Source organism: Penicillium atrosanguineum (genome assembly GCF_028827265.1).
Source record: "Penicillium atrosanguineum strain IBT 20685 chromosome Unknown utg000001l_segment0_segment0, whole genome shotgun sequence".
Classification (NCBI taxonomy): domain Eukaryota; kingdom Fungi; phylum Ascomycota; class Eurotiomycetes; order Eurotiales; family Aspergillaceae; genus Penicillium; species Penicillium atrosanguineum.
The window spans coordinates 1,352,348-1,365,841 of NW_026623133.1; the positions used below are offsets into that span (position 1 = coordinate 1,352,348).

The 13,494-nt window shown below is 52.8% G+C and overlaps 3 protein-coding genes across 3 annotated transcripts; 2 read left to right on the plus strand and 1 right to left on the minus strand.

Annotated features, from left to right (window-relative positions):
• Nucleotides 1–43: 43 nt before the first annotated feature.
• Nucleotides 44–1,349, plus strand: N7443_000518 (checkpoint protein HUS1 family protein; the record flags this gene model as incomplete). Its single annotated transcript, XM_056880574.1, has 5 exons — nt 44–86; nt 133–251; nt 334–1,126; nt 1,192–1,268; nt 1,323–1,349. 5 exons carry the CDS (start codon nt 44–46, stop codon nt 1,347–1,349), a joined length of 1,059 nt encoding a protein of 352 aa, XP_056745812.1.
• Nucleotides 1,350–2,062: 713 nt separating this feature from the next.
• Nucleotides 2,063–8,667, minus strand: sec16 (COPII coat assembly protein SEC16; the record flags this gene model as incomplete). Its single annotated transcript, XM_056880575.1, has 3 exons — nt 2,063–2,649; nt 2,705–7,294; nt 7,335–8,667. 3 exons carry the CDS (start codon nt 8,665–8,667, stop codon nt 2,063–2,065), a joined length of 6,510 nt encoding a protein of 2,169 aa, XP_056745813.1.
• Nucleotides 8,668–9,326: 659 nt separating this feature from the next.
• On the plus strand, nt 9,327–13,109 carry N7443_000520 (aminophospholipid-translocating P4-type ATPase NEO1; the record flags this gene model as incomplete). The annotated part of the gene is made up of 1 exon (XM_056880576.1): nt 9,327–13,109. The coding sequence occupies one exon, from the start codon at nt 9,327–9,329 to the stop codon at nt 13,107–13,109; it is 3,783 nt and encodes a 1,260-aa protein (XP_056745814.1).
• Between the last annotated feature and the right edge of the window lie 385 nt (nt 13,110–13,494).

The following is a 13,494-nucleotide window of genomic DNA, read 5'->3' on the forward strand; positions in this document are numbered from 1 at the left end:
CATCAACACTCATCTCTTCTCCAACATCCCACCCGTAGTCAAAATGCGCTTCCGCACTCATTTAAAGAATACGAGAACCTTCTCCAGTGAGTCAAGCATCCGCATATACTCAACAGAGCCTAACAAATCCAGAATTGACTGCATCCCTCTCGTCCCTGGGCAAGGTATGCTGGATGCGCCTGGAGTACGATGTGGTCCGCTTCACCATAATCCCAGACCAAGGCACGCAAGTATGGGCTCAAATCCCAGTTGTAAGTGTCAAACACCCGATATTCCCTTCTAAATCAAAAAAGGGAGAAAAATAAAAGAATGTCTGACTGACACATGACAAAGAGTACAATCTTCGACGAAGAATCATACCAAATAGAATCCAACTCCGACGCAATCAACATCGAAATCAACGTTGCCGTCTTGAACCGCGCCTTGCGCTCCACATTTGGCGCCTCATCATCACAACTCCGTCTAACCAAGAAAGACAAAATGCCTCTTCTGGCACTCACCGTTCTCACCACGGAATGGACAGAAGGCAACATGGCCCTTGCCACAGATGAGGAGCAGTCCGGCCAAAGCGATGTCGTAGGCGACCGACGTGCGCGTGAGCGTGAGACCTGGATCACGCAAGAAATCCCTATCAAAATTTTACACGAATCAGCCGTGGAAGGTCTACATGAACCGCACTGTCCAGATCCGGACGTGCATATTATTCTGCCTGGGTTGGCGCAGTTGAAGAGTATCTCTGATCGGTTTACGAAGCTTGCTTCTACGGAGAAGGGTCGGCAAGCTGGAGTTGTGGCTAATGATGCGCCGAGTGCGTCGGCTGGGGCGGGGGCTACGGCGTTATCGACGAACTCGGCGCCGAAGCTGGAGTTGTCGGCGAATATGCATGGGAAGCTGAGGCTGGCGATTGCGACAGATGAGTTGCGGATTGCAAGTGTCTGGTCGGGTCTTGTGAATCCGCCGCTGGATCCGGCCCATATCACTCAGGAGCAGTATTCGCAGTTGCCGAGTGAAAGGATGCGGGGAGTCGGGGATAATGATGAGTCCGGGTGGGCCAAGGTACGGATTGATGGGAAGGATTGGAGTCGGGTTTTGAGTGTGGGGAGGCTTAGTCCCAAGGTTGTTGCTTGTGAGTTGGATTCGGGAATACCCGTTCGAGGGCGTGCTGCTTTACTGACCAGGTATCGATTTCAGGTTTCATTAACGAGATGGCTCTTGTTCTCTACGTCTATCTCCCGGGTAGCTGGAATGGCGAAGAATCATGCCTCACCGTAAGTTGATTTGGACCCACGATGGCCAGATCTATTGACGCTAATCATTTGTAGTACTACATTAATTCCTTCACAACTTGATACCCCTTGCAGCTATATCTTGCAATATTCTACGGCTTACATCCGGACCAAGGAGAAAATAATACAAATAGGCCCGATCAATTATTCATCCATTCCTTGACTTCTTCACCAAAAATTGGTCGGATTCTTTTTTAGACGATTCTTCAATAGCCCAGATGGACAAGTCATATCCCGACATAGACCCATTTGATACCTCCTGAGGCTGTACGGTTGGAAATATGATCAATCAAGTAATTGAGAGCAGACCCGAGGTCATGATTATCAGAAATCATTATTAAGACAGGCGCACGACCAGAGCCGATGCGGAAAGAAACCATCAGATACAGCGTGCAACGCAAAATTCAAACAGCCACAGTGTATACCTGCAAGGCAAGTGGGGGATGATATACATGATGCAAGGAGAATCGTCTCCCTCGCTTCGCAGACGAAACGAGTCGCAACAAAGAACAGCAAGAAGCTAGCTATGTGCAAGGCTTCACGATGATGAGCTCAGTGCGAGAACGCCGGGAATGGGGTGTCTTGCGAAAGGCCAGACACATGCAAGATGCTGGGGAGGGGATCTATTATAAGCGGGTGGGGTTTTCATGGGGTGAGAAACAAGCAAACTAAAACACGAGGCATATCAGACATAATGAAACAAAAGAAATTCGTCTCAACTAGTCAAAGTGACGTCGTTGGGACTACAGTACTGGTCCGTAAAACAGCAATGCCGTTCACTTTGCCATAACATCAACGTAACGGCCCTTCTTCTTGCCGCGGACAGTGTTACCCTTCCGTGCCATGGGAGCACCGAGAAGGTCGTCAATAGACTGAGCGTGAGTCAAAGAAGATGTAGGTCGGGGCGGACCAGGGGCGGACGATCCACCAGGCGGCACTGAAACTGTCGCGCCAGTGGAGACAGATCGGGGCAAACTGCCCAGGGTTGGTGGCGGAACACCAAGATTGGAAAACGCAGGGCTTGATGATAGAGATGGGGGCATGTCGCTAGAGGAAGATTGAGGGCGGCTACCCGAAGCGGACATTGGGGGTCCGGGAGGAGGAGGCGGAGGCATGCTACCAGAGCTGGCGCGACTGGGAGGAGCAGAGCCTCGAGGAGGAGGAGGCGTGGCACGAGCAGGTTCGGCGCTGCCAGGGTCCTTCTTGTTGACCCATTTTTTCAGTTCCTTATCGTAATAGAATGAATTCTCCTCGCCAAGCTTGGCTCTGATAGGACCACCACCAGTGTGCTCTGTTTCCTTCTTAGGGCCTCCGAACCAACCACCGAACCAACCCTTCTTCTGCTGCTGGGCGTCTTTCTTGGCTATAGTGCGGGTTAGCATAGGAATCTTCCACTATTAGGAATTCAAGTGACCTACCATCTTCCTCAGCAGCCTTTCGGAACGCCTCATCGGCCCTACGGTCATTCTCTGTCTTTTTGAGGGCAGCGGACCGTGTAGCCAGATCGTCCTCGTCATCGTCCATAAATGACTTCTTCCTGGGCGGCGCCTCCTCTTCCGTATATTGCCCTGGCTCTTCCGTGGGCGGGAAATGCGGAGTATACGATGGTGGATCATAAGCATTGCCAGTGGCCGGAGGCATGTAGGGATTCTCAGACTGCGCCATGTACGGGCTGTCCGATTGGGGCATACCGGGCGGTCCCTGATAATAGGGTGACTGGACGGCCTGCGAAGCATCCTGTCCGGAAGGTTGATAGAAGAGGCCGTTCACAGGAGGCTGCATTGACGGGGCTGCTTCAGCCGGCGACTGGGCGTGGAGAGACGCATCCTCTTTGACAGGGGCGAGAGGCATGTAAGACGTCTGAGGCGGAGTAGGTTGGTACCCAGTGTTACCAGGCGAGCCATAGATGGGGCCACCCTGGAACGAATGGGAGTCAACCGGGGGCGATGGGTAATCCGCCGAGCTTCGACGCTGCCCGACCGGCATCCCACCGTATGAAGCAGATCTCTGGGAATCAAGTGATGATCGGCCTCGGAATTGTTCAGGCGACGCGTTGGGAGCGTATTGGGTCGAAGGCATGTAACGGGAAGAACCACCGGGAGGAACCGACTGTGCCCCATGTCCGGGATAAGAGCCATACAGATCAGACACGGAAGGAGAGCGGCTAACAGTTGGGGTTCCTGCCACATTGGCGAAAGGACCAAATTCTGCAGTCTCACCCGCTTTTGGTGCGCCGGCGGATGCAGGGTCGGCGTCATCACCGGCGACAAAGTTGTTGAATCGAGCCCACATAGATCCAGATACCTTCTCCATGCTCGGCTTGGAAATCCACGAAGAACCGCCATCAGTGGTGGTTTGACGGAGACGCGCAGAAAGTTCATCCGCTTCAATGAACAAATGCTGGTGGTGATAAGGGGAAGGCCGAGTGGTTGCTTTGAGAGATACCCCCACGGCATCGCAGTAGTTCTGCGCCTCAGAAATGCGACCTCGGTCAGCCAGCTGCCTGGCGTGCAGAAGCTTGAAGGCCAACAGGTAAGGCAGATTGGCCATGGGAGAGTTGCCCAAAACAGAAGCGGCATATTCATAAACCTCGGTTAGGAGGAAAGCATCTTCACTGAGCAGACCTGAATGGAACTGTTGGTTGTCAACGCCAAGGAGCACGATGTTTGCCTGGGGATCATCAGCACCACCAAAGACAGCAGCCCCAGAGAAGATGAAGCAAATATGCGCAGCCTCGGTGCGCCCATATGATGCCAAAAGGCGGCCAAGAGCCAGCAATGCTCGATGATCCTCAGAGCTACGGTTGCTCAACACCAAGCCGAGCGTATCTCTCCAACTGTTCAGACCGTCAAGCGCATTCTTAGTCGTTCCCTGACCATCTGCCTTGCTAATCAATTGATAACCGGCCCTCGCAGACGGAGGAACGAGTTCATCGATGCTCTCCTCGATATTGCCAGCGAAAATCTCGTAAAGCGCTGCCAGTGACTCGGTGTTGCCCCCAGAGGACCTAACTTCACGTCTGATGAACTCCTGGACGACCTGCTTCCAAATAGATTTGTCCATTGTGGATGCAACAATCATCGCATGTCCCCAAAGACGACGGTCGACCGCGGCCCAGACCGCCTCTTCTCTATTTCCTTGCAACAAACTGTTCCGTAACTTTTCAACCGATTCAGAGTCAACGGCATCAGGATGAGAAGGAGCGTTAAGGTGAACACCAGATGTGGGGTAACCACTCGCATAAGAACCATCAGGTACAACTTCCGGAAGTTGCGGGAATATAGCCTGGCGGAGAGACTTTTCAATAGTAGGTGAACCTTCCAAGGTGCCATCGTTCTCGACCAGAATCTTCATGACCTTCCAAAGCAGGATCCTTTCTTCGTGGCGCCTTTGGCATTCGGGATGGGAGAGATCAAAGTCGGGGGTCGGCTCATTTTCCAATGCGATGATCTTGCTTGACAGCCAGGACACTAGATCCTTCTTCTTAGACTTGGTCTTGAGAGGCCCAGGGTGTTGAACGATGGTTTCCGCTGCGGGTAGCCATTGGTTGAGCGGGGCGGTTTTGATCTCGCCAGGACTGGGCATCAGCATAGGGGCTGTCTGACCGGCAGAATAACGAGGGATGTGCTTGGGGAAGCATGACAGCACAGCTCCACCAAAGCCAAACTTGAAGATCGGAGCACCTTTCCACCGCTCAAGGACATCATGTTCCTGGCCGTCAGTAGGGGTGATGAAACCGAGACCGCGCTGAGAAAGTGCCCGAGCACGACTTTGCACAGAAGGCTGGGACGGCGCATATGGGTTCGAGGTTTTGGTGGGCGAGCTCGAGCCATGTACCGAAGCCGGACGTGGAAGGGTGGAAATCGGAGGGACAGATGCTCGTGGGCTTATCATGTGCTGGCCTGGAGACTGGGTCTGGGATCGAAGAGGGGGCATCTGCGGGTCGGTAGCTTGAGGGGGGCCTGGAGCAGGTATCTGAGGGGCCGGTGAAGTATGAGCCGTGGTCGGTGTTACGCGCTTCGCAAACTCGTTGATGTAGTCCTGAGGGGCATACCGATTCCCGGCAGGTGGAGGAGTCTGTCGCTGAGCAGCAGGTGGGCCGACTGGTTGCCCCATAGCATCATGAAGTCCAGTTGAAATTTGAGGGGCATAGGGCGATCCCTGATCGATGCTCACTCGTTGAGCTCGGGGCGGGGAGAGATCAACTGATGGTTGCAGCGAAGGTGGTTGATGTTGCCGAGTATCTTCAGGTTGATAAGAGACTTTTTCGTGGTACGCAAGAGGGCTCGATGTCCGAGGCTGGAACGGCAAGTTTTGGCCAGGGACAGACAAAGGCTGGGAGGTATAGCGATTACGGGCAGAGGAGGCTGCCGGCGGTGGCGCAGGCGAATAACGCGATGACTGAGGCGGCTTTCCGGGACCTTGCGCACCCGGCGGCTGCGGAGAATATCTAGATGCAGCGGGGGGTCCGGCAGGTGCACTCGTCGCCAATATAGATCCATAAGGTTCCAGACGCTCAGACGGTTCCAGACGCTCAGACGGTTCCAGACGCTCAGGCGGCTGCAGGGCAGACTGTACCGGAACTCCATTGCTTGCTAGAGGCGGAGCTGCCACAGCAGTAGGAGAAACAGGCCCAGGGATAGGAGCCGACCCAGGCCCCGAAGCAAGAGCAGGAGCAGGAACAACTGCATATGGAACTTGGGGCAGAGGCATATGTGAAGGAGTGGGTCCTGTCGAGCTGGGATTAGGGGTATATCGCCCGGAGCTGGCAGGTCTCGACCTGGGTGCTGGCAAAGGAAGTTCTTCGAAGAAGTTCTTAGGGGCGGGCGGCGGAGCTGCTGTAGTCGCGACTGTAGCTTTCACGGGCTGTGCCGGAGGAGGCATAGCTGATGAAGGGGGCGGTGGCATCATAGCTACCGGTGGGGGAGCCGGCTTAGAGGTAGCCAAAGGTCGCCGGGGTCGAGATAAATCATCTGGCAAATCGTAAGGGGATTTATATCCTTGCTTTGAGGCCTCAGCAAAGCTCTCTCCCCGGGAAGCCACAAGGTTCTGCGGCTGCTGAGAGAAATAAGGCGGAATGACTCCATTTGCCGGTGGAGCAACTCCTGGCATAGAGACCCCGGCCATTAAATCCGCGGTAGATGGTTGATGCGGTGCGTATACACCAGGTGTTGCCCTTGCCGGAACATAGCTCTGTGGGGTCTGGAATGGGCTGTTCAGGCCACCCAAAGGAGCATTAGAAGCAGGCTGGATAGGATTCTGGGCATTAAGCTGCGCTGGGACAGAATCATCTTCAAGCAGCATGTCATCATCATCAAGCGCAGCCTCCCATTGTGCCGCAAGATCGTCCTCCCCAGCGTCACTAAGTTCTGCCTCCCATCGAGCTGCCAATTCCTCTTCTGTAGGCTCTGAGGCTTCTTGTTGGGCCTGGGAGGGCTGAGAATCTTCTGGTTCTTCAATCGCGTGTGGTGTCTCAGAGCCAGAAGCCGCAGATTTCAAAACTTCCTCAAGCTGAGCAGCTGCGGAGATATCGCTTGTCGGAGAGTCAATACCGAATCCCATTGATTCCACCACTTGTGTCGTACTTTTGCGAGTAAGGTGACGGATTGGAAGTTCCTTGCTCGCGTGGGGGTTTTGTATGGAAGTGAAGAAATCGGCTCCATCATCCTCATCGCCGAAGGGGTTTTCAACAGATTTCCTCTGAGGAATGGCCAGCGGGGGAGAAGTTGGGCATGTATCATCCAACAACGGGACGCCTTCCTCATACCGAGACTCAGACTCTGGTGGCGCAAAGATAGGCTTGGTTTGAGTTTTCAATTGGTTGAAAAAGTCATCTCCATCGGAGTCAACATCGGCTGCTGGTTCATTGCTCCACAAATTATCAACGTCGGCCTTTGCCTCCACAGGCGAAATATTGAGAACCGATTGCTCTGTGTCATCTTCTTGGACGGCATTCTGACTTTGAGACTCCTGGGTATCAACCGAGGCGCTCAACTCTGCCTGTGCAGCTTGGAGCGGGTCGACCCGGTCGGAAAAATTCTGGGTTACAGGGGCCCCCCAAGTCGATCTCCTGTGTTTCAGTGGGTGCCACATGCTCTTCTGGGGCGGCTTGCATGGGTTCCACAAAAGGCTCTGGGGAAGTCGATTGTTCAGGAACATTCATCTTCGAGGATTCTTCCAATGAGCTTTCTTGGAGATTGTCATGGTCTGCGATTTCAGGTTGGGGGGTCAGCTTCTCAACAGTCTCAGGCTGTGTCGGGCTCGGCTCGATAGCCCAGGGATCTTGAGCTGCCGCTTCCCGTACAGCCTCTTCAATGACAGGATCTGTCAGATCATCCTGAAGCGTCAAATCCATTGAGGGAGCCTTTAGCTCAGTCACTTCGGGCTGTGTCGGGGTTGAGTCGATGGCCCAAGAATCTTGCGCCGCTGTGGGCTGCAAAGGCTCTTCGATTGTGGATTCTATGCCAGATTCCTGGCCAGCCGCCTCGAATACAGTGGTCGGTTCCCCGTTGACTTTAGGCAGCGTTGAAGTTGTCTCGAACTCTAAAGGAGTATGCGTGTCGATCGGCTGAACGGCCTCTTCGATGGCAGGTTCTTTGGAATATTCCTTATGCTCAGGATCAATGGGCAACGCCTCTGGCTCGGCCTCTGATGCTTGTTCGATATGCGCAGAAGCAAACCCGACACCTGGCTGCTCGTGAGATGAAGTGTCTTCGGCAGACATGGTAGTGGCTGGGGTGGTTTCCGCCACTGGCAGCTCCTCTACTTGAGGTAAAACAGGTTGCTGTGCGATCCGCTCCTCGATATCATCCGTCTCGTCGCCTTGCATGGGGATATCCTCTTGTTGCGCGTCGAGTTGAACTTGGGCTGGCAGCTCTTCTGATGAAGCTGGGCCAGAAAGCTCATGCGCAGTCTCGATGTATTGTACGGCTGCTTCAACAGGGGTTGCCGAAGACTGAGCTGGTTCCGGTTGTGCTGACTCGGTACCATTGATCAGCTCCTGAGCTGGAGTCTTCGGCTTGTTCATCAACGTAGGCACATATACGGAAGCTGATCCCGTCGTTTGTTTCAGCTTCTGAGAATCAAGTATAGCGGCATCCAAGGAGGTCGGCGCGTTTTCGGTTAGGGCGTTCGTGCTCGTTGTCGCGTCCTGAGGAGAAGTGGCATCCGCATTCTGAGGCATTTCCCACGCGGAGAAGTCCTCCTCGCTGAGAGGTGACTTCATGTCCGTTGTAGGGGTTTCTTTGGTATCGTCGGCGGCCGCCAGGAGACCCGACAAGCCGCCTTTCGTAGAAGTCGCCGTGTCAGTGGTCGTAGAATCATCTGGCTGAGACGATACGTTCCACGCGTCTATCTCATCAGCTGTAGGTTCTTGGGCCATGGCGAGCGTGTGGCCCTCGAGTATCGAGTCGACTCGGAGGTTCGGAAGTCAACCTGACACGTCTCCAGTGACCGGGAACAACAATCCCAACAAATAAAACTCGCGATCGGGACAAAATCAGTAATCCATTAAATAGAGTAATGAGGAAGGCGAAATAACACGAATTAGAGAAAAAAATTAATCATGAATAGCATCCAGTCACCGGAGGCAAAAAGAAGCGGTTTACCCTGAATCGCGACTGGGTTGACTTGACCCGATTCGTGATGACATCAAGGACAAACATTCTTCCGTTCCAAGCATAATTAGTCATCTGTGCATATTGAGGTAAGCAACGTAATTTGTGCCCCGGGGGTACGTCAGGTGATTACGCATCACGGGCGGTAGGCAGTCACGACTCGTCCTGATAACAGTTATACCTTTAAACTTGCGCTTCAAGATACCAGCTGCAAGGTCAAGCTCTGCTACAGCTGCAGCTACAGCTACGCGATCACACTCTATCCCGCAATCTCCACATTCACATTCCTGATGTTTGCTCGGATCTTCAATTCCACTTGATGTTATCTGACATGATCCTTTATTTGCTGATACGGCTGGAAAGCACCGTGTTGCCTCGCAGCTCATGATCAAGCAATTGTGGAAAGCTGATAACATCATTCATCATGCCTAACTCACCGGAATACGCACATCCTCCTCACCAGGCTGAAGATCCAGACCTCTCCGACTCCGACTCCGACTTAGACCTCGAGGAGCTTGATCCTAGTACCGACCTGTCGCAACCCACTCGAGTCTCCCGAGACTATACAGGCCGCTCGCGGAACTATGGGCCAGGTATCGCACTCCGGAATTTACGCGTTGGGGTGGGAAGCCGGTGGAAACGAAGTGCCTCCGGGCGTACAGAACGAGAAGAAGACACGGATGCGTTACTCCAGGATGGAGGCGAAGATGGGTTGCGGCGGTCACAAGCCAGCTCTCACAACTTGACTGACGACGACGCACCCCTTCTTGATCGTCGCGGGTCGACACGCTTATTCAACGACGATGAGCCATCCAACAATGGTGGCCGGTTCCGCTTACCCAGGCTCCAAGGCCCGAGCTTTATACAGAGTATCACCAATCGCCTGCGCTCAAAACCCGATGATCCTTCGAACCATCCTCCCCGAGAGGTACTTGTCGGACAACACCAGGCGACCAAATATCCAGCCAACGTGGTTTCGAACGCGAAATACACCCCCTGGAGCTTCCTCCCCCGCACCCTGTACAACGAGTTCTCATTCTTCTTCAACATTTATTTCCTCCTCGTTGCCCTTTCACAAATTATTCCCATTCTACGCATTGGATATATGTCTTCATACATTGCGCCGCTGGCTTTCGTTGTTTCCATTTCCTTGGGCAAAGAGGCCCTCGACGATATTGTGCGCCGACGGCGGGATGCTGAAGCTAACGCTGAGGAATTTACTGTGGTGTCTCTAGAGAGATCCAACTTGGTGGAGATGAACAAGAAGTCCCGTGATTTGAAAGTAGGAGATGTACTTAAGGTTCGGAAGAATCAGCGTTTACCCGCCGATGTGGTGATACTCAAGAGTATTTCCAATGATTCGGGCTCAAGCCGACAGAACTCATTCGAAGAGGAGGCTCCCGGGCAGGTGACCGATCTCCTCGAGACAGGCCAGGGATCGGCGGGCTCTGCCGCGGATTCCGCATCGAGTCCCGAGCCAGCAAATGCTGCAGTATCATCTGCTAGTGATACCTTCATTCGAACCGATCAACTGGATGGTGAAACTGACTGGAAACTTCGACTTCCCTCTGCGTTATCACAAGCCCTTTCTCTCGCCGACTTTACCCGTCTTAAGGTCACTGCAAGCCCTCCAGACAAGCGGGTCAATGAGTTTATGGGCACTATCGAGCTAGCTCCCCCCACGGGTTTCTACGATGCCCCTGTTGATAAGAACACTCCACCGGCACGAAAGCTTGCAACCCAGAGAAATGACAGTGAATCCAATTCAGCGCCACTGACCATCGATAACACTGCATGGGCCAATACTGTTCTTGCGTCCAACACTATCACCTATGCCGCTATTATCTACACTGGCTCACAAACTCGGGCCGCCCTTTCAACATCTCCCTCTCGATCTAAAGTGGGCTTGTTGGAATATGAAATCAACAATCTTACCAAAATTCTGTGCCTTCTGTGCATTCTGATGTCGGTTGTGCTTGTGGCTTTGGAAGGATTTGAACCGACGAACAATAAGAAGTGGTACGTCGCAATGATGATCTATCTCATTCTATTCTCCACGATCATTCCGATGAGTCTTCGAGTCAATCTCGACATGGCCAAGACTGTCTATGGCCGATTCATCCAGAGAGACAAAGACATCCCGGGAACTGTGGTTCGGACGAGTACCATTCCGGAGGATCTGGGAAGAATTGAATATCTTCTTTCCGACAAAACAGGGACGTTGACTCAGAATGAGATGGAACTCAAGAAGATCCATGTTGGCACAGTTTCATATGCGAACGAAGCAATGGATGAAGTCGCATCGTTCATTCGCCAAGGCTTTGCTGGCAACGCCTTGACGACGCCATCGACTGTATTTGGAACCCAAGCAGGCCAAGGCGCCGCCCCGCGAACCAGGAGAGAGATTGGTTCTCGTGTCCGAGACATTATCCTGGCCCTTGGTCTGTGCCACAATGTTACGCCGACCACCGAGGAGGAGGACGGACAGAAGGTCACAGCCTACCAAGCGTCCTCTCCCGATGAGATTGCTATCGTTCGATACACCGAAGAAGTTGGGTTGAAGCTGTCGTATCGCGATCGTCAGAATGTTGTGCTCGAATCCACACACTCCAAACAGGTTGTTGTTCGTGTTCGTATTCTCGATATTTTTCCCTTTACCTCCGACAGCAAGCGAATGGGTATTATTGTCCAGTTCCAGCAGAGTGAGAATGCCCTTGACATTGACGGCAAGCAGGAGCCTGAGATCTGGTTCTATCAAAAGGGTGCAGACACTGTCATGTCATCTATTGTCGCGGCAAATGATTGGCTTGATGAAGAGACTGCAAACATGGCGCGCGAAGGCTTGCGTACTCTAGTGGTTGGTCGCAAGCGACTTTCTCTGTCACAGTACCAGGAATTTTCCTCCTTGTATAAGCAGGCCTCCATGTCATTCCAGGGACGCGATGATGGCATGGCCAAGGTTTTGAGCGAATATCTTGAACGAGACCTGGAACTTCTCGGAGTGACTGGTGTCGAGGATCGTTTGCAACGTGATGTTAAATCTTCTCTGGAGCTGATGCGCAACGCGGGGATCAAGATCTGGATGCTGACGGGCGACAAAGTCGAAACAGCACGATGTGTTGCCATTTCTGCCAAGCTGGTCGCCCGAGGGCAGTATATTCACACCGTTCAAAAATGCACAGACAAACAGACTGCGCAGGAAGCGTTGGACTTCTTGCGAAATAAGACCGACTGCTGCCTGCTGATAGATGGCGAATCATTGAACTTGATGCTTGGTCAGTTCCGGACTGCCTTCATCTCCGTTGCGGTGCTCCTCCCGGCTGTCATCGCGTGCCGATGCTCTCCAACCCAGAAGGCGGAGATTGCCGAATTGATCCGTCAGTACACGAAGAAGCGTGTCTGTTGCATTGGCGATGGTGGTAACGACGTATCCATGATCCAGGCCGCCGATGTCGGCATTGGTATTGTGGGCAAAGAAGGCAAGCAAGCCTCACTGGCCGCCGACTTCAGTATCACCCAGTTTCACCATCTTACCAAGCTTCTGGTTTGGCACGGCCGCAACTCCTACAAGCGGTCCGCCAAACTGGCACAGTTCATCATGCATCGCGGTCTCATCATCAGTATCTGTCAGACCATGTACAGCATCGCTAGCCACTTCGAACCCAAAGGCCTCTTCATCAATTGGCTCATGGTCGGATATGCCACAGTCTATACCAACGCCCCGGTCTTCTCTCTTGTGTTTGATAAAGATGTGGATGAGCGCCTTGCCAATATGTATCCGGAATTGTACAAGGAACTCAAAACAGGCAAGAGTCTGAGCTACCGCTCATTCTTCACCTGGGTGCTCATCTCTGTCTATCAAGGAGCCGTCATTCAAGGCCTGTCACAGATCCTCTTGAACTCGATCACTGGCTACCGTCTGATCAGCGTGTCCTTCACGGCCCTCGTTTTGAACGAGCTGGGTATGGTCGCAATCGCAATCACCACTTGGCACCCGATAATGATTTTCTGCCTCATCGGCACTCTTCTCCTCTACGCCGGCAGCGTCCCTTTCCTCGGCGATTACTTCAACCTCCGCTACGTCATCACCGTCGACTGGCTCTGGCGTGTCGCCGCCGTGCTGGCCGTTTCTCTTCTCCCGGTCTGGGCTGGCAAGATGATCAAGCAGTCGTGGAAACCTCCGAGCTACCGCAAGGTGCGCGGTTGATCTGCGTTGGGATCTCTTGTTATCTTTGGCAATGATCTTTTACTTCGGTTTTCTTCTTTTTTCGCCTTCCCTAGTCACAGCCAGCTGGCTGGTGTACTCTTGTATATAAACCCTAGCATCTTGTCATTGCAGAGCGCATAAGGTGTTGGAACCTTGGAAGCATCATCTTTTTCTTGTTCTGGCCACGTTCTCCAATTTCATTAAAAAGCTTCTTCCGCCATTTCATTTTGCAATTCAAATAGAATAGTAGATAAATGAACTTCATCGATAACTGGAACATTCGCGCAAGTTGCATCTACGTACACGTACCCCACCAAGACAAATTCACGCTAATGTCTAATTAGAGAATACGGGAATCTGCCTCATGAATTTACTTTCCTCAGAC